The sequence below is a fragment of the Eleginops maclovinus genome, chromosome 18, assembly GCF_036324505.1.
Source record: "Eleginops maclovinus isolate JMC-PN-2008 ecotype Puerto Natales chromosome 18, JC_Emac_rtc_rv5, whole genome shotgun sequence".
Classification (NCBI taxonomy): Eukaryota; Metazoa; Chordata; class Actinopteri; order Perciformes; family Eleginopidae; genus Eleginops; species Eleginops maclovinus.
In genome coordinates this window covers 5,628,264-5,649,452 of record NC_086366.1, presented here as the reverse complement: position 1 = coordinate 5,649,452, position 21,189 = coordinate 5,628,264, and the positions used below count along the sequence as shown (strand labels likewise).

Here is a 21,189-nt window from a genome sequence, read left to right as displayed (position 1 = left end):
TTGGGAACCAGTGCTTTATTTTTTAAATAATGACTAAATAAATGTATTTGTTACTTAACCTAAATGCAGTTGCCCTTTTGGTTACCAAAACCATACTGTGTTCCTGTTAGAGTTTACTTCCTGTCTGTCTTCTTCTGCTGTTCCCTTTACTGTTTACCTCCTTTCCTTTAGGACTTTTAGGACAGTTTAGCCATCATGAATCTAGAAGTGCCTTGTTCTTCACAAATATAAAACGATGGAAGAAACCGAATGTGTGTTGTCCACAGCTGACGTTAAATTGAATGGACTTCTTTCTGCGGATTGATATGACAGCAATCGATTTCTGAAACGCCTTAATTCAGATGAAAAATGAAATCTTATAAGCTTGCACTTTGATTAACTTTTGTTATATGACACAAAGTCCTGAAACAAAATGTTGACTACCTCTGTCTTTAGGGGGTAAAGGAAGCCAGAAAGACTGTTGTGCAATCCTGATACAATCAAGTATGTGTGTGTGTGTGTGTGTGTGTGTGTGTGTGTGTGTGTGTGTGTGTGTGTGTGTGTGTGTGTGCTTGTGTATGTGTGTGGCACAACACAAGAATCCACAGGAGGTTCTCTCCACTGCCATCACCAGGAGGCCTTTGCAGAGGCATTTCCCAGAAAAAACACGGCTTATTTTCCAAATGGTTCCAATGTGAAGAAAGACAGGACACTGAGGCACAACCAACTATGCGTGTGTGTGTGTGTGTGTGTGTGTGTGTGTGTGTGTGTGTGTGTGTGTGTGTGTGTGTGTGTGTGTGTGTGTGTGTGGATTTAGGAGAAAAAGTTGCCATGGAGTAATAAAAAAAACTCTGTTATGGTTTCCAGCTCCATATATGTGTGTATGTGTCAGTCAAAGCCATGTTTTCCCCTTTTTGTTAATTTACCATAATTTGTCGTTAAACTGCCTTAAAAGGACCCGGAGCAAAAGACGAGTTGGAGCCCCTCACTGTGTCCGCCTGTCACCTTCATCCCCCGGTCTGCAAGAGTCCTATCGTTACACAAGTGGACAGTAAGGTATTGCTTACTACTTCTTCGCAACAGAAGTTGATACAACTATCTCATACTTTATATACTTATTTATAACACAACTTAGTTGAATAATGGATTCTGATTGGTCAATTTGGACATTTCAGAGGTCGTTAGTTCTCACTAACAGACTGTTGCTAAGGAGAACATGCCATTGCTAAGGAGGATCGAGATCGACTTATTCAGTCATACGAATCCGCAGAAAGACTTGTGGTACATTGAGCATCATCGTGGACAAAAAAGTTAATGGTATACTTTTTCAATATTTGTTTGGTTAGTGGACATTTTGCACACCCCCCCCCCTCTCTCTGCAGCCATCCCACCTCACAGTTTACTCCAACTAGTCAACATGCAATTAGCAGCTCAGAGTTTTTACAACAGCCAACCACAGTCTGTTAACAGCTGAAAAAACAACACTTTCTATGTCAAAAGGAGTGCCATTAAAGGCAAATGAATAGCCAAGTCTGCAGGGCAGCCAAGTGTTAAACTCACAGTGTTGGTCAAAATGAGGCTCATGGGACAGATCCAGTCCACAGTGGAGGCAGAGGAGTGCAGTTAAGGATGCCCTTCTTGTAATAATAACTTATAAAAGCACCTTTCTTGCTTTTTATGTTCCCTTAAAGTGTGTCATGCTTGCACAATAAGGCTCTTGAACTGTTCCTTATTTTGAGAGGTTTTTCTCCCCACCAGAACAGCAGCTTGTTATGATTCGTCTTCTCTATTCAGCTACAGGGAGACAGAAATTTCCTGAGGAGTGGGCATGTGTTTGTTCAGGACAGACGCTTCTTTAGCAGATATCAGACTGCAGATAAAATATCCGGATGTGCCCGGTCTGTCCCGTGGGTTAGTGTGTGTTTTACACTTGGCAGGACAACAGAGAACAAGCCATGTGAGCGTGCAGCCTGTTCCTCCCTAGTCTTTGCAATAATCACTCCTGCCTGTTCCAGAGCGTTTGAATACCTACCGCTACGCAAACGTGCAATAAAAGCATTCATTAAAAAGTAAGAACTTTGGAGCCTGTCTGTGTTGCAGCGACAATAACGATTGGAAAGGTTAAAGAGACCATATTTAGCTCATTTTCAGGTTCATATTAGAATTTAGTTCCTCTACTGGGACATGTCTCCATGCTTTAATGTCCAAAACACTCTTATTTTCCTCATACTGCCTGTGCTGCAGCACCTCTAGTCACCCTCTGACTTAGACCAGAGCCCATATCCTGCCCCGTAGCCTATCACGTGTAATCTGTTGGAGTGGTAGCCAATAGAAGCGCGGGTGTTACATAGTGATGTCAAAAACCAATTGGATTTCTGTATATCGCGGAAATTAAGCTCTTTGGCAAGCACATGTTTATAATACTTAAACATTTTGTTCAGCAGGATCATTTCCACATGTCTTCATGACCCAGAGGAAGCTTCAGAAATTCACCAAGGCTTACAATGAAACTTTCAAATGTCTTCAGCTTGTGTTTGACACAGACCTTATCTCAGGCAAACAACCAAAAACACATTCAAAATACTTGGAGACAAGGGAACCGGACGTGCAGAAAGGCAAACTGATTTCAAGATTATAGGACTCCTTCCTGCACCACGCTATTACCACTGAAGCGTCTCCAAATCAATACAGTGAACACTTCCCTATCAACTTCAAGTCACTGCTGCAAACAGGTGCAAACTTTTTGTGTGTTTGTACCTCACTGATGATTCCCACGGCACCATGGATTTTGGCCACGTGACCCAGGAGAGTTGGGCACTGTTGTCCCACAATCCTCAGTGTTGGCAGGAAGCTGACCAGTGAGGAGGGGCTGGCCTGAGACACATCCACCAGCGCTCCCAGCAGGCACTCTGTTAGGGCCTGGTCTCCAAGGTAGCTGACAAGTGCGGGAACCTGAGGGCTCAACATCTGGATAATAAACAAAGATAGAGGGGGAGGAAAGTTGTGTTCATTACTGTTGGTTGAAAAACTAGCTAGGGCTAACATAGTATATCTTTTACAAATGCATCAATTGCATGTTAGCCTTTCAAAACGCATATTTTGGAACCCATAAACCAATGTTGTTGCAGCGAACACTGGGATAGGCTTCCTCTCATTTTTAAGGAAGTGTAGACATTTAGCTGTCAAACTTTTTTTCTTCCGGGTCTCAGCAGGAGAAGTTATCCTGTCACTGTTTTGGCATGCCCACTCAATACCAAACAGAGGCTCGATTTTAATCAAAGCTGGAGGTGAGGGGATTGACCTTTTGAGAGGGATGAATGGACTGCTTACTAATAGCCAACAAAAGATGGACTGTACCAATGTCTGGACAAATGCAGAGAAGTGGATCCTCATTATCTAGACTAGACTGAATCACACTAACAATGCATACCGTGAATTAATGAGTCATTTGTTCTAGAAATTCATTAAAATATGAAACAATTTCTCTTCCTCAGGGAGAATATGCTAAAGTTAGCTCAGAATTTCAGTATCATTGACATTTTCATCCTTTTTAATACTTCATCATTTCCAGTATTAGCCTGCAGGAGGTTTTTGCAAACAAATGAGCCATAAAGCTGCAGTCATCGCAAGAATATTTAGTGTGTCTGTGTGGGCAGGGGGGGGGGGGGGTAATGCAGATTAAAATAACTCCAGATGGATGGTTTTGTAGTCTTTAGCATGAGTAGCTGTTACCCCCTTGTTTACTGGTATGTGGTACTTTCCACAAATTTTGACACCAGCAGCGCTGCCCAAAATATGCAGAATTCAGGGAATTCCTCCTGAGAAATGTGCACCACACATTGAGTCTGTTTGGCTCCATCTTTTACTGCTGGCAGAAGGTATTTAATACATTTCAACATGAGCTCAATACAGGATATGGAGAAGTTTAATGGAATAAAGGTCAGATTCAGCATGATTCATGTTACTAAAACACCCCACATGTAAGTTGAATTGTGTTTTATTTTCATATAACCCCAGTCTGATGTATTGTGACTGCCTTATTTCTGATATTAGGATTTATTATTGCTGGTTTAAGGTGTTACTCTGCTTTTAGAGAGTTACTGAAAGGTTGACAAAGGTAAGGCTGAGAATGTGTTTCTTTTTTTAAAATATGACTAAATATATTTTAATCACTGGTAAAGTAACTTCTGTCCATGTGGTTAAAAAAATAAGTAACAGTCTGCGAATAGACAGACAGGAAATGGGAACTGCGGTACATTTAGAGGTTTGTCGGCCATTTTTGGAGAAAGCCTCTATAGATAATTGACCTTAACTGCATTTATCATGCATTTCTAATCGTTTTGTTTTGTTAAGTAGTCTTGGGAGTGGCTGTAACACCTAACAACACAACAGTGCCTACCAACCATGTTTAAAAAATGGAAAGGTTAGGCTAATTTGCTAGCTTTACAGTTTAGGTGAATAGGTTGCTTATGCTGTTATCCTCCAAAGATGGCCGACTTGCTGCTGATGACATCACATTCCCATTCCCTGTTACACATCTACACAAACAAACTATGCAAACACTCACTAGAGGGTGTTGCTCGGCAACAATCTGAATGAGCCTGATCAGGTGTTGCTGCTCCGGGGACTCCAGCTGTGACATCATAGCAGTGAGGTTGCCTAGGTAACCGTGGATGGTGTCTGGTTGCCGGGGGTAGACTGAGGGTAACACGCGTAACAGCATGTGGTTACCTGTCACAGAGAGAGAGACTTAAGGCAAAATACATTACATATGAATTAAGGATCGTTATATTAGGTAGACTTAATGCCTGATTTTTTTATTTTTGGGTTAATATTTAGGCTACCTTCATTCCATTTAACTTTCCATTAAAAAAGGTGTGATTTTAATTCACGTATTAAACTCAAACAGCATTTATATGTTATATATATGTTGGTTTAAAAGAAAGTCAACAGGTTACCCTACTTTTATATTGAGATACTCACATTAGGATACTCTGAGGTAACTATTTGTTTTACAGGTAACCAGTAATTGTATGGAATATATGTTTTCAAGGTAACCCTCCCACTCCTGATTATAAAAATGTCAAAAAACAATAACCTTTCATATTTCCCGTTTTCCATATGAACACACACACACACACACACACACACACACACACACACACACACCCATCAAGATACAACATCTGTGTTCAGTAAATAAAACGCTCTCCGTTAGTTGTCAGTATCCCTTCAAAGACGCTGAGGCAGGAGAAAAGAAAGTCAGTGCTGACGCCAGTTTTCTTCATAAAGGCATTTGTAAATCAGCACGCAGCCCAACAAAACCCACGGCATTACCCAACAGCCTTTGACTCACGTAAGAAACATCTTTAAATGATTCACACTGACGAACAAAGACTCTTGTTTTCAGATGGTAGGTTCATTACTGGTGGCATTTCAAGATTTTGAACAATGGCTTTTTGTGTCCTAAATTGAACCGACGCCAGACGACAAGAGATATTGTCGTCGCAATTTGGAGATTAATAGGAAACGTTGTTAAGGGTATTTTTTTTATGTCAGCAGGGTTTAAAACGAGTACGAAATTACATGTGGTGTTGTTGTGACGGGGTTTATTCTAATGATCTTTAAAATGTACGGGACAAATGAGAATGAATGTGTGTTATCTACAACCGGACTTTTTTTGCAGATTGATATGACTGCATGTAAACCTTGGATGCTCCTTAGCAACGGTCATATTATCCTTAGCAACGTTCTGCTAGTAGAAAATAACAGACCTCTGGATTGTCCAATTTGACCAATCAGAATTGAGTATTCAACTAGACCTAGAGTGATAACTGTGCATCAGAGGATTTTCTTATATGAAGTGCTAATGTCTGCTAGGTCCGTCTCAGTATTACGTTAGTGTATTGAGCTATTCTTCTCCCAGTCGTCATTATAGTCATCATCACTAAAATGACATTACTGTTTCAAAATGTTAAGGAAATCCACACAATAGTCATTGAGATATTTCAGACTGGACTGAAATGGTGAACCTACGATAAATGCTGCTGTAAATCTTCATTCAGTAGCAGCAGAATAGCATGTGCATTGATATCTTGACATGAAATTACAGTATTTATCATATTTATTTATCATGAACATCTGCTCAGTAGCTCACATGGTGAACTTTTGTCATATTCAATAAAATCCTACAGCAGGAAGCTTGATAAACGGTTGCTCACAACAGGTGATTTACAGCTATAAATCACTCTAACCACAGGCTTTACTCTGTTAGTGCTCAGTGGTACCGATCAGGAGAGAGGATTGACTGCACTGTACAGAGGCAGAGGAGGGAGGAGGCGTACATAAATACTATGAAAATTATAGCTGGCTCTAATTACGTCCCTTTCTCTTCCTTTCAAGCAAATATTATACCTTTGAAGATCACACACACATCTCTATACCATACAATTCAACATAGAAAGAGACGAAAGAAAGATAGAGCTGGTGATGAACATGAAATTGTAGTATTTATAGGTTTGTTCAGAGGAATGTTAAAAGGCAGGTGGAGACGAGAGTCTGCACAGAAACACACTGAGAAGGATTTATAGAGCGCACCTGCACACTCACCTGAACACACAGACATTAGATATGTGTGACATACACACGCTGTCTTCATTATGAAATGTGATTGATTATCCTGCAATGACCTTTGATTTCAAAGGCACCGTAGACATTTCCCTCCAAAAATCTGTGAACTAACTGATCTGTGAAACATGATGGTTCTGTACTAAAGAAATGTCCCATCAGAATCCCTCTGTTCATACCGAAAAGGAATTAACCAATTCTGGAGAGGCTTGTAACTTGGATGGAAATATTACCTGAATACAGTTTCTGGATATGTTTGTACCTAGGAGGACACTAAAAGGATGTGAGTCATGGAAAGAAAACTGTTTTTGCTGCATAATGGCTGCAGAAAGCCATTATATTCAACAGCAAAGAGAAAACCATAAACTGAAGGTAGCTGTGCTGGAGCCAAATCAAAAATAACTTTCTGAAAGCTGAATTAAAGATGCGCCTGCATTCTTAGTTCACATAATTGACATTTATCTCCAAAGTCCCCATGGAACATTCAAACTGATATATCAGGGATAGCACCTAGACAACCAAAGAGATCCCTTTAACCATTAAAAACCATGCAATATCTCCTGTAAAGGTAAAAAAAATCACATTTAGTAAGTTGTATTATCTGCCAGAGTACATGTACTTGTCTGTTGTGGCAGCTAAAAATAAATGAGTGGTGCTTAGTTTAATCAGGAAGTCAGGAAGTATCTACCAATTATTTCCCAAGCAATCTTTAAGTCTTTAAAAGTCTGCAAGTACCAAGAAACCAAAGTGACAATATTAAATGTCTTGTTCTGTGTCTGTGGAGGCCTGAAGAAGTAGATCTCTTGTGTTACCGTCCTTTTTTAAGATAATTAAAGGAAAATTTGTAATTTGTTGTTTGACGTGCTATACACGACACAGCAGCTTTGAGGCAGTGATGTAGCGCTGCTTGGTTCGAAGATATTTGGCCATAAGTGAGAACGTTGGACAAAAGACACTTTTTGGACCAGATGTTAGACACCTAAGTGCTTTAGATTTATATTATAGGAACCATTAGTCTGAGCAAAAATGTTTTAGCACCAATGTTATAGTTTAGATACTTCATTTATTCAGATATTTGAACCTTGGCGTTAGCGTGGCTAAAGAACGTATGATTCCTTTCCCTGAAGTCTATTTAAAGAAATTATTTAGCATGAAGCTGAAGGCAATGATTTATATATTCCAGGGACTAATCAAATATTGCTGCATCTCCAAGGTAGACAAAGAACGTTTCTTTCATATCCCACATTGTACATCTATTGCCAAAAAACACTGAGCTCTAATGCAAGGGAGGATATTGTGCAGTTCAAAAATGCAGAGATCAGCAAACATAATATCCAGAGGGATGTTTCTGGACAGCTTTACTACTCTAAGCTTCGTCTGTAGCTTCCAACACTCATTTCGTGCACGTATGTCCTGATAGTCGTACATCACACAAGTTCAAATGACTCCATGTGGGTGAAGGCAGCGGAGACTTACTCAACAAAAAAAGAGACAGGAGTCAAATGTCTCCCAGAGAGGTAATATATTTGGGATTCTGCACATTTTTGTGTATAAGAAACAACCCCCCCCCCCCTCCTGCAACCCAGTAAAAATAGTTTGGAGTATTTGGCCCAGTATGAAAGCTCTCTGGAAGGGATCCAGTTAGCAGAGTGCAAAAAAAACCCATGTTACATTTCATCGCCTGAACACATGACTCAGGGTGCTTCATGCATTGAAATATTTGATATCCAAATCATGAAGTAGAAACCATAACAGCAGACCAGATGTATGCCACACACACACACACACACACACACACACACACACACACACACACACACACACACACACACACACACACACACACACACACACACACACACACACACACACACACACACACACACACACACACACACACACACACTCTCACACACACACACACACACACACACACACACACACACACACACACACACACACACACACACACACACACACACACACACACACACACACACACACACACACACACTCTCTCTCTCTCCTGCAAAGTTTAAACTCAATGAACATCTTTCCCTTTCACCCAGATGCCTCAACTCTGTGTTTAAAAGACAAAATGTCCCGTACATGCTGAACTTCTTCATTTTATATATAACGAACAAGAGACCGGTTAAACTTGACTAAAAAAAGTAACCTTACTCTGCGCTTCTTACACTTACTGATGAGTCAGCACACATGAAGCGCAGCCGGATGTGATAGTATACAGAATGAGATTCCTTGCTGTAAAGTCATTTCAATAAGTCATACTTAAAGCAGGGCATTTGTCACTGCTTAAGCATTTCCTGAACACATTCTGGTTGTTTTAACATCTAAAACTGCTGAGCTGAGGACAAATAAGGTAAGACTCCTACTGAATACAGTAAGTCATCACACTCATATGTTTGTCTTTTTGAGCTATTTGAATGCGTTTCCAAAACTGTCATTTTTATCCAGGTCACTGAATTGCCTCCAAACTCACTCAACCTGATTTGCCAATTGGGTTTCAGCCTTTTTTTTGATAGAGTATATTTTATTACAGTTTGCATGCGTAATACTGCTCTTTTCTCAAACAGACACTTTTGCCAACTTCAACAAATGCAGCAGCTTGCTAAGTGACCTGATGACTCTAAACATTGTTTCAGGGTAAAAAAAACTCAAAGTGTCTTCTAACACTAAAGGCCTCTTCTCCAGCAGTTAATGAGTAACAGGCTGATTTGAATGAAGGATAAACAGTGGGGCAAAGTCAGCCACCAACTGTGCACGTTCTCCCATTTAAAAAGATGAGAGATGCCTGTAATTTTCATCATAGGTACACTTCAACTATGAGAGACAGAATGGGGGAAACAATCCAGGAAATCACATTGTAGGATTTTTAAAGAATTAATTGGTAAATTCCTCGGTAAAATAAGTATTTGGTCACCTACAAACAAGCAAGATTTCTGGCTCTCACAGACCTGTAACTTCTTCTTTAAGAGGCTCCTCTGTCCTCCACTCGTTACCTGTATTAATGGCACCTTTTTGAACTCGTTATCAGTATAAAAGACACCTGTCCACAACCTCAAACAGTCATACTCCAAACTCCACTATGGCCAAGACCAAAGAGCTGTCAAAGGAGACCAGAGACAAAATTGTAGACCTGCACCAGGCTGGGAAAACTGAATCTGCAATAGGTAAGCAGCTTGGTGTGAAGAAATCAACTGTGGGAGCAATTATTAGAAAATGGAAGACATACAAGACCACTGCTAATCTCCCTCCATCTGGGGCTCCACGCAAGATCTCACCCTGTGGGGTCAAAATGATCACAAGAACGGTGAGCAAAAATCCCAGGACCACACGGGGGGACCTAGTGAATGACCTGCAGAGAGCTGGGACCAAAGTAACAGAGGCTACCATCAGTAACACACTACGCCGCCAGGGACTTAAATCCTGCAGTTCCAGACGTGTCCCCCTGCTTAAGCCAGTACATGTCCAGGCCCGTCTGAAGTTTGCTAGAGGGTATTTGGATGATCCAGAAGAGGATTGGGAGAATGTCATATGGTCAGATGAAACCAAAATAGAACTTTTTGGTAAAAACTCAACTCGTCGTGTTTGGAGGAGAAAGAATGCAGAGTTGCATCCAAAGAACACCATACCTACTGTGAAGCATGGGGGTGGAAACATCATGCTTTGGGGCTGTTTTTCTGCAAAGGGACCAGGACGACTGATCCGTGTAAAGGAAAGAATGAATGGGGCCATGTATCGTGAGATTTTGAGTGAAAACCTCCTTCCATCAGCAAGGGCACTGAAGATGAAGCGTGGCTGGGTCTTTCAGCATGACAGTGATCCCAAACACACCGCCAGGGCAACGAAGGACTGGCTTCGTAAGAAGCATTTCAAGGTCCTGGAGTGGCCTAGCCAGTCTCCAGATCTCAACCCCATAGAAAATCTTTGGAGGGAGTTGAAAGTCCGTGTTGCCCAGCGACAGCCCCAAAACATCACTGCTTTAGAGGAGATCTACATGGAGGAATGGGCCAAAATACCAGCAACAGTGTGTGAAAACCTTGTGAAGACTTACAGAAAACGTTTGACCTCTGTCATTGCCAACAAAGGGTATATAACAAAGTATTGAGATGAACTTTTGTTATTGACCAAATACTTATTTTCCACAATAATTAGAAAATAAATTCTTTAAAAATCAGACAATGTGATTTCCTGGATTGTTTCCCCCATTCTGTCTCTCATAGTTGAGGTATACCTATGATTAAAATTACAGGCCTCTCTCATCTTTTTAAATGGGAGAACTTGCACAATTGGTGGCTGACTAAATACTTTTTTGCCCCACTGTATATGTATACATATGTATATTTTATGGTGATGAAATAGTCGGTAAAACCAATAGAATTCTCAAAATCAGTCCCATTTATCACCTAGACAACGCATACGATCATTAGTAATGTACTGTGCAAGCACACACTGAAGTGATTTTGTTACTGGTCTGTCAGAGGAACATGTATGATGTGGTGCCAGTTAATTTTCTCCTCAGATGGCAGTCATTAGGAAAAATGTACACCGCACACATGCACAAACAAAGGAACACCCCCATATGTTTATTCCTCCATTAAAGGGGCCATATTCTGCTCATTTTCAGGTTCATATTAGTATGTCATGTCTCTACTGTGACATGTCTCCATGCGTTAATGTTCAAAAAGCTCTTTATTGTTCTCATACTGCCTGTGCTGCAGCACCTCTTTTCACCCTCTGTCTGAAACCAGAGCCTAGTCTGCTCTGATTGGTTAGCTGGCCGGCTCTGTTGTGATTGGTCAACCACTTACTGATGTCCCGCCCCTTAACCTTTTATGTACAATGTGTTAGCCGTGTAATAAGCAAGATAAATATCATTAATTAAAAAAGAACACCTTCAGTTGTGTTGGGAGCCTGCTGTTCTTTTTTCATTAATGACCACCAGGAAATGAAATGTAAAAGTTTTAATAAACTGTCAGCAAGTTAAACTAATATTGTGTTGCCTCATTTTTTGTTATTTCAAATGCTAATAGGGAGACAAATGAAGCATCTCTGGCTTTTTCACACAGCCTCCGCTCTCTGTGTGCAGCTGTCTGAGTGAAAAGGCTCCATGCAGACAACAAGCGAACAAGTATGTGTTTCAGGAAGAGAAAAAAACAACACACACAATGACAAAGAGAGACACAGGCGGGCAGAAATATGGAGGGGAGTGGGAACGGGACATGAGTGGGAGAGGGGGAAAATCCTAAAATGAAAACACACACACACAAGTAGATATAATGTCACACACTCATACAAGGGCACGTACGGTGAATACACACATGCTGAGACTGATAAATAATAAACAGCCCCAAAGCAGGAGAACAATAAACCCATTTAGAAACTCCTGACGTCTGGGATCCATTCAATCTTCCATCAACCCACACACACACACACACACACACACACACACACACACACACACACACACACACACACACACACACACACACACACACACACACACACACACACACACACACGTCTCTGCAAGGGGCAAGAATCAGTAGAGTTTCTGCCGCCCCCCACCTCTCCTCTCTTTCTTTTTCTTGCTGCAGTTATATCTGATTACGACATGCGGGATACCTCCAACGTCGCATTACTCACTGACTCACTGGTAGGCTGGAGCGCTGCTGTAAACCTTTCTAAACTTGTGAAAGCCATGTTTTCACAAGACAGGAGATTTAGAGGATATTCCCAACGTTTAGCCATTTTGTTTTATGGCTGGTCTCAGGTCATACATAACCAAACGAGATTAGGCAATTATAGAGTAGCAAATAAAGGTGAAATACTATAAATAACAATCCACAAAACAGAGGGGGAGGAAAAATGTCAACTAAAATATAGATATGGATATTTATGGACATAGCTAAAAGATAATAACAGTTATTATTAGACTGCTTCCTTGAATACTAGATTCTGATTGGTCGATTTGAACATTCCAAAGGTTGTTAATACCCGTTGCTATGGAGAACAGACTGTTGCTAAGGAGTATCACGGGACAATGTGCAGTCATAATTCCGCAGCAAGAAATCCGTTCAATTGAAAAACATATTTTAGAAATCTGCTTTGGACAACAAACATTCAATTATTATCCATCAGAAAACACATGGGATACTTTTTAATATGTATTTCATATTTGATGAGAGCACAGCCCTTTAGATTCACGGCAGCTAAACTGTTCTAAAAGTCCTAAAAGACAGGAAGTAAACTCTAAAGGGAACAGCAGAAGAAGAAAGACAGGAAGTAAACCCCAACAGGAACACGGTATGGGTTCTGGTGGTGTTTAAAGAATGGTTAATGGAAAAGAAAATGTGAACAGACTTGGACAGCTACAGAAAACATCGATCAGTGCTGCCGTCATTTTAAATTGCGTTGCTGTCTAATCTAATCTTGTCTCATAATGGATACATAATTGAATTTTATATGTACATTAATGTCACATCTTACCAGAAGGATATAAGCATTGTTTAGTGTAACTCACCCATTTGACTCTTCATGGTCAAAAATATGAACTTTATTTCCAATTGTCATTGTTATTTTTTCCATATTTAATTTCCCTATTTTGAGTTTATAAGGTTATTCTCTTTGGGTGTGTGTGTGTGTGTGTGTGTGTGTGTGTGTGTGTAGAGCATGAAGCCCCTCTCTCTGGTTGAAGTACTTTACACTGCCGGGCTTCCTGCCAAAGGATTGCTCAGCATTTAACAAGAAAAGAGGGGTAGAGGGGGGAGTCATAAGGGAGGAGGGACAAACACAGTATGAGAGAGGGGGTAGAAAAGAGAGCCGTGGACCTACAGAACTGCAGAAGGTGAGACAGACAGGGAGAAGCAGCAGAGACACACACACACACTTAGACAAGCAGTTGGGAAGACCAGAAACTTAACACACTCATTCACACACACTCATTCACTCTCACTCATTCAATCTCACTCATTCACACACACTCATTCACTTCCACTCATTCACTCAGCATGTTTCGGTGGACGCTCCCCCAGGCAGTGTGTGCGCTGTCGGCGTGTGTGTGTCTGGTTCTCACAAACGAGTATGATTTTGAGGTCAACTACACTGACCCCTTCTACAATGAAATCGGCGATGGAGACACACCAGAACGTAAGTGTTGAACCCTGTGTGTGTGTGTGTGTGTGTGTGTGTGTGTGTGTGTGTGTGTGTGTGTGTGTGTGTGTGTGTGTGTGTGTGTGTGTGTGTGTGTGTGTGTGTGTGTGTGTGTGTGTGTGTGTGTGTGTGTGTGTGTGTGTTATCAGGTTAGTACTCCCACATGGACGTGGTTGCAGTTTAATTCAATAATGGAGCATGGGATTGATTTCTTGGAGGATTCCTGCATTGGGGTTGTGCGAAAGGTGAGCTCAGGACATTAGGATTCATCCTCCATGTATCATTATAACCACAGTGGAAATCACGCTCTTAATGATGTCACAAATATACTGTAGGAGCCTTAAACTGACAAAAAAGTGGTTAAAACTGAAATTGTCAATATGATTTAAGTATTAAATTAACTATTCTGTGACAGAGAGACAAAAAGAGGATGGAGGGTAAATAGAGGAATATAGCAGGTTGCAGAATAGGAGAGATAAAGACAGTTACAATTACCTGTATGAACATGTAATCTAATCTGAGTATCACAATATAAAAGTATGGTAACCTGATTATTTCCCACTAGTTTTGGATACCTCAATATCAAATGCAATTTAAATAAATACAAGAGAAAAAATGAGTGTTTTATGCAAGACAACAGAACGATAAAGAAGAAGAGAAGAACTGAAAATGCTCCGTTATAGTTAACCAACTGAATTAAAAAAGAACAAATGAAACCATGAAGCAGATTCAGGCAGTAGGCGTATAGATTCACAGTTAAAGTATTAGCCTACAGAACAGACCAGCGAACAGAGAAGAAATACAATCTGATCCTTTTACAACAAACACAAAAGCTCTTAGTCTTTTACTAACATTTTAATCCGGCTAGTAATCCCCAATTATTAGAAAATGTTATTTTTTTCAACAGTAATCTGATTACATATGTTTGTCTGCAACTGTAAGGCAATATTTTATTTGTCTCCGCATTACGTAAGCCGGTTAAATGTAGTGCATTAGTCTGACTGAAGGGTACACAGACTGTTGGCAGAGTCAAAGAATATGCTGAGCCAGAAAACCACGTATATAACAGCATGAGTGGCTGCTCGGTAATCTCAGTATAGCATTATGAAACACTAAACGTCTCTGGGCTGCTTTGGAAAGCGTCCCCTTTTTGTGAGAGGAAAGAATGTGTTCAAGTGTGTACATGAAACAGAGAGTGTTTGTACGGGCCCCCTCAAACTTTGCATTTGTTTGTTGTTTAAAACCCGGCAGGAGGTGTAATTACAGGCAGCGAAACTCTGCTCTGGGCGCAGCGCTGCGATGTGATTAAATCTGGAGAAATGAGTGCCTTAAACACATGACTGAGAGTAGGAAAATAAAGGCACTTAAAGAAAATCATAAAGAGTTTGTTCCTGCCAAAGCAAGGAGGGCTGGTAGCAAGAAGAAGGAAAACAAAGAAGCACTTAAATGGTTACTGTATGGAGTAACATGGGTGTGATAACGAAGTAATATGGGTGTAATTGCAGTGTAATATGGGTGTAATAACAGTGAAACATGGCTATAACATGAGTGAAATAGGCGTGTCTAATAAAAGGAGAACTATGAAAGGAGTAATATGGTGTACTTACGGTGTAACAGGTGTTTAAATGTGTAATATGGATGTAATAACAGTGTAATATGGGTGTAATAACAGTGTAATATGGGTGTAATGTATAAAATACCAATCAATTAACAATTCTAATTTGTGTTTGCCCATTTAAGGGTTAAATATATACATTTCTTAGTGGAATATAAACCAATGGGAGCATCGTAAAAAGGGTCTTGACATTTCCAAATGAATGCCTGGCTAAACATGTGGCCGATAAAAGATAAGTATGTGTTGGCTAAAGGAGGGTACAGGTTGTTCTTCTGCTACATCAAGTCACTTTCCATGTGTCTGTTTTCCACTGCGTGTTGTAATGTACATGTGTGCATACAACGCATGGTGTTTGGATTAATTCCTGCACTTCATTCATGACAGAAGTGGAAACTATTACAGAAATAGAACTAATCAGGTCGTACAGTCATAGATGTTAAACGCCTTCAAACTAAGGAGGTCAAAAGGCTAAGCCCATTTCAAAGGTAATTTTACACCCCCCCCACCCCAGATCCATCAAAATCCTTCATAACCCTCTGACAGTCCTGGGCTTTTAGTTTGGTAAGTCAGAGGGAGCAGAGTGCACAAACCCTTCTGTCTGAATTACTTTGACCCTTCGGGGACAGGCAACCTAAACAAATCCTGCAGTCCTGTGATGAAACCGCTCTAGAAAACATCTGCAGGTATAAACAGAGTGTGTGAGGTAAAAATGTTAATCAGAACAGTGTGTGTGACACATATTCCCACTCCCCAGGCTGTGCTTATCTCTCCCCGACTCCCAGCAGCTATTTCCTTTACAATTCAGTCAAAGAAGCGTTCACTTTCCTTCCTCCAGATGAGGAGCGAAGTGTTTTATGAGTCAATTGTGCTTCTTCTTTCTCACGTTCGTATCTCTCCCCTAACATCCTCACTTCCTCTAGTGTCCCCATCTTAACTCTTCATTGTTCCTGCTCTTCCAGTACACTCAAACATGTTGGACCTTAAAATTCCTGTCAGAGCTGGAGAGATGATAATATGTTCAACTCATGTGAAACAAGTTGAAGATATTTACTGCAAAGCCACACCTGCGCTGGCATCTGGAAAATAACTACATATCATTGAGTAATCATGTGCAGGAATATGTCATTACTTTCCTTTACTCTCGTTTTTTAAACCCAAGGACAGAGGAATGCTTTAGGAGTTTAAACGGTTGAAGAACTGCCTATTATTATCCACTTGCATTGCCGACCTATGTGTACCTTTCACAAATCTTAACCTTTCTCTCTTTCTACTATCCCTCTATCCAGCCACGCCGACTCCAGTTCCTTGCAGTACTCAGGACCTGACCAAATGGGACAAACTATTCTTGATGCTGGAGAACAGTCAGATGAGGGAGAACATGTTGCTGCAGTACGCAGACGACATCATCAAGGTGGAGATGGGATCGCTGCGCGGGGAAATGCTCAGGTTGGTTTGGGCGAAGCGATCGGGGGTGCGATGGATAATAAGTGGAAATGACTGAGCGAAAATATCGGGCATGATTCTAGTACTCGACAAGTATTCTGAATGCATCCAGTTTCTTTACATTTCAATGGTTCAGAGATTAGATTCTGGTGAATAATGAGAGCCTTGGTTTCTGAGAATCATAATTTCCAAGAGGTTTACTTTTTTTTACTGGATCTTTTGTTCAGGTTTGTAGCACAGTATGGCGGTTCCTGTGGGGTTGCGGTGGAGACAGCAGGAAGAAGAATGGCCCTGCAGCTTGATGGCCGCCTGAGAGAAACAATGGAACGTTTCAAAACCAGAGATCAGAATTCTGCTGGGAATTCTGCCGGGATATCCAACCACCAGGAGTCGATGCTGCAGCAGCTCCTCTCCGCAGCACGAGCACAAGCTACCCGACTCACCAAACTGGAGACCAGTTGCTTCAGTAACAGCCCAGGAGCTGGGATGGGGATGGATGTTAAGACGGTATCCAAGCTCCCCGAGGCAGCAGTGAACGAGCACCTGGAGCAAGAGGTCACGTCCCGAGAGGGGGCTTTGGACGGCTTGCTGGCTGCGCTGCAGCAGACGAGGGAGGAACTGGGGGAGGTGCTGAGGTCATCGCGGCAAAGACAATTACCCGCAGGTGAAATATCCATCCTTCATCAGCAATCTGTGTGTCTGTCATTACCTCTCTGTAATTGTCTTCACCTTTCACACCAAAAACCTTCCACCTTCATTTCTCTCGTGTGCTTTGACACATTCAGGTCAAGTTGCTTCCAAACGTCTAATTAGGCAGCTAGTTTATTTACTAAACAGCTTTTCCACTTATCCTGCCTGTCTCCAGGGATGTTGTCCTAACATATCCTTTTCCTTTCACTTACTGACATTAGTCTGCGTCAATGTGGTCATGTCAAAATGAAGAGGATGGGCTAGAGGGCAGGAATAGTGTGAGCCCCATAATGTATTTCTGTTTCTTACACATTAATTATACAGACATTTTAGTGAGTCTTCAAACAAGATACAAATAATTGCATCAAACTTTTCGCTCAGGCCGAGACTTTGTCCATCAAACTTTAAGCTTTGCCTTCAGCCATCATCTTTGATTTTCATTATAGTATTAGAAACTTAAGGATAATAACGAAAGTCAATAAACGCATAGAAAGAAAATGACAGACTTCTTCTTGGACTGACTGTAAGCACAAATACTCTCCGATTCTCAGACATTTTTTTAATTTTAACGAGCTACTACTCTGGTATACTGTGCATTCAAACAAGCATGCACACACCTTTACAGTCGAGAATGTAAATCTGGCCTACATACGGAGAGAGGTGTACTCGTTAGAAGGTCGCTACAAAAGCCACACCAAAGCAATCTGGGCAAAGCAGAACCAGATGGAAACCATCATGAATACATACACATGCACACACACAGCATGTTCAGCATGTGCAGCACGTTCAACGTCCTTGTGGCAGAAACCTGAGACAAATGTAGCGTCAATAATACTGAGAGCAAGAGAGAAGGACAAGAGGAGGGAGAAAGGGATTAAAAAGTGACAAAGAACACAAAGTAAAGGACGCAGGTTAGGATTCTCCTGCCATACCTCCAATAGAGCTCATAAACTCAAAATGCACAAACATTGGATTATGTAATGGAGGATAAATTACCTCGGAAGGACTCCTTAAAGGTCCTACAAAATTAAAATTAAAAGTAGGTTTTCCAATGCAGGGTGAGTTCAGATAAGAGTGATCAAAAAGAGAAAGAACCAGACAGAAAGAGAGTGAAACAAAGCAGAACAAATCCATGAACCTGATGACCCACAGAGGTGTGTGTGTGTGTGTTTTGGTGGGGGTAGGGGAAAAAAACTCCATTATTCATGATGTCATCACCTGATGTTCTTACTGTTTTAAAAAGATGATTCCTATTCAGTGACCCTATCACCCTCTTCTTGATGTTTAGGTTGTGAGATGGCGCTCCTCTTCCCCATGCGTTCCCGTCGAATCTACACCTCCGTGATACCAGATGTCCCTCTGTCCATCTCCTGCTTCACCGTGTGCATGTGGGTGAAGCTGACCGTCGCCTCTAACAGGACCGTGCTCTTCTCCTACGGGAACCGTCGCAACCCTTATGAGATCCAGCTGCTGCTCGGCCAGACCTCCGCTCTCTTCACCATCGGAGGAGAGGCTCACCTGGTGGAGGCTCGGGAGGTGGTGAACCCGTCACAGTGGACCCACCTGTGCGGGGTGTGGTCCTCCGAGCAGGGCCTGGCGACGCTGTGGGCAGGCGGGAAAAAAGGTGGCCGCCACACCTGGGGTCGCTGAAGGACATGTTTTACCCGACGGAGGCTCACTGCAGCTCGGGCAGGAAAGGAACGGCTGCTGCCCCCTGACCCCCAGCGGCGGCAGCGGGGTGGTCGGGTTCGAGGCAGGGTTCGATTCCAAGATGGCGTTCACGGGGAAGATGACAGGAGTGAACATGTGGGACAGGGTGCTTTCAGAGGAGGAGATTTCCCAGCTGGCTTTGCGGGAGGGCCAGGGCTGCGAGCAGAGGGGGAACGTGGTGGCGTGGGGAGTGACGGAGATGGTCCCACATGGAGGCGCTCAGTTCGTCAACTAACAGATTCACAGTCCTCGTGGTGGAAATGTCTTTCTTCACAATCTCAATTGTGAATATGAGCAACGTCGTAATAAGCTTTAATGCTAAAACTGAACAGAGCAACTGCTTCTATCACCTCTGTCTCTTTAGTTACATCTTTTAATTATGTCTCAATTATCATGAATCTAATGCTGCGATGAACTTTACTGGAGATGTTCAGATGAAAGAAAGCTAATTTAAAGAGGCCCTATTATGTTTTGGGGGGGTTTTCCCTTTCCTGTAGTGTTATATAGGTTTTGGTGCATGTAAATGGTCTGCAAAGGCTAAAATCCTAAAGTTCCCTCCAGAGGGAGTTTCTCTCCCACACACTCCCCCTGTGCCTGAAACGCCTCCATTGGACTCCTTTAATTACTTCCTGAACATAGTGACATAACTATGGAACACTCACGCTTCTATTGGCTAGCGTTCCAACACATTGTACGTGACAGGCTAAGGGGCGGGACATCTCTAAGCGGTTGACCAATCACAAAAGAGCCGGCCAGCTAACCAATCAGAGCAGACTGGGCTCTGGTTTCAGACAGAGGGTGAAAAGAGGTGCTGCAGCACAGGCAGTATGAGAAAAATAAAGAGCTTTTAGAACATTAAAGCATGGAGACATGTCCCAGTAGAGGCAAAACATACAAAAATGAACCTGAAAATGTGTATAATATGTCCCCTTGAAGGGAAGATTATTTTAGCAAAGTAACCTTTTGAACTAAGGCAACACAAACACATACACACACACACACTGGCGTACAAAAAGCATATACAAATTGTATTGTGGAAGGAGATGTGCTGTATTTACCAAAGACTCAATTAGACTGCAGGAAAACAAAGAGTGTTTTGTTGAAGCGGACTGGTTCTGACCAGTAAACGGAGTAATCAGCAGACAGGCGTGCAGGAGAGGAAATGAGGTGACACAGATTTACAAGAGATGATCTTGTAACTGTAGAGTAATGATGCATTTACTCTCTTTCTATCTACATCTGTACAGAAATAGCTCAATTATCAATGCAAACTCCTGATTATATAATATTTTATCCACATTGTGATTCAAAGCAGATACTAATGTGTTAATAATGTGTAGTACAACATGTTATTAAAAACTGCTGTACTCGCCTTGATCTGAAGCATGGAAACCAGCAACAGCTTCATACAAACAAAGAATGAGGGACTTATTGTTTTAGACTTAACCTTACATTTCCATGTTTACATTGGTATGAGTTATATAATTGCTGTTCTACTTTGTTCGTGGTTCTCATTTAATCTTAGGGTAATTTATGTGTGTTTTCTTTGGCACCGCATAAAGCAATAATAGTAAAACTGTAATATTTCTAATGTGAATATGACATTATTGCTATTTGATAAAAGAACTGAGGACAATGTTTACACTAATCTTTAAATCGTCTTGTATTATACTGTACATTTTTTTTTGTTGTTATGTTTCTGTGGTATTCTTGTGAAAAGGTGAATGTATTTTTGTACATAAATATATTTTGCATAACATGAGTGGATGGATGGAGAGTGAGACTGAATAAACAAGTTAAAATATAATGTCTTCTCGTAAGCAGTGTTTCTTTTACTTGAAAGTCTGATAAAAAAATACACATTTTTACTGAAAAGTCTCTATGAAGCTTTAAGGTTCACTCAATAAAAATGTTTTAACTTTAACATTCACACACAAATCTTCACTCTGAGT

The 21,189-nt window shown here is 41.3% G+C and overlaps 2 protein-coding genes across 3 annotated transcripts in view; one reads left to right on the top strand and one right to left on the bottom strand.

Moving 5' to 3' along the window:
- The window catches only part of veph1 (ventricular zone expressed PH domain-containing 1), a 72,160-nt gene that overhangs the window by 35,557 nt on the left and 15,414 nt on the right, over window positions 1-21,189 (bottom strand). For both annotated transcript variants that reach the window (XM_063907899.1, XM_063907901.1), the window contains exons 5-6: window positions 4,547-4,710; window positions 2,737-2,946 (exon numbers count right to left, since the gene is read on the bottom strand). In XM_063907899.1, the coding sequence (XP_063763969.1) occupies window positions 2,737-2,946; window positions 4,547-4,710 (374 nt within the window). The remainder of the gene's footprint in view (window positions 1-2,736; window positions 2,947-4,546; window positions 4,711-21,189) is intronic.
- LOC134880780 (pentraxin-related protein PTX3-like) lies at window positions 13,485-21,044 on the top strand. Its single transcript, XM_063907859.1, is given in 5 exon segments — window positions 13,485-13,776; window positions 16,681-16,840; window positions 17,065-17,501; window positions 18,816-19,141; window positions 19,143-21,044. Coding segments are annotated over 5 exon segments (1,392 nt in total). The 5' UTR covers window positions 13,485-13,637; the 3' UTR covers window positions 19,473-21,044.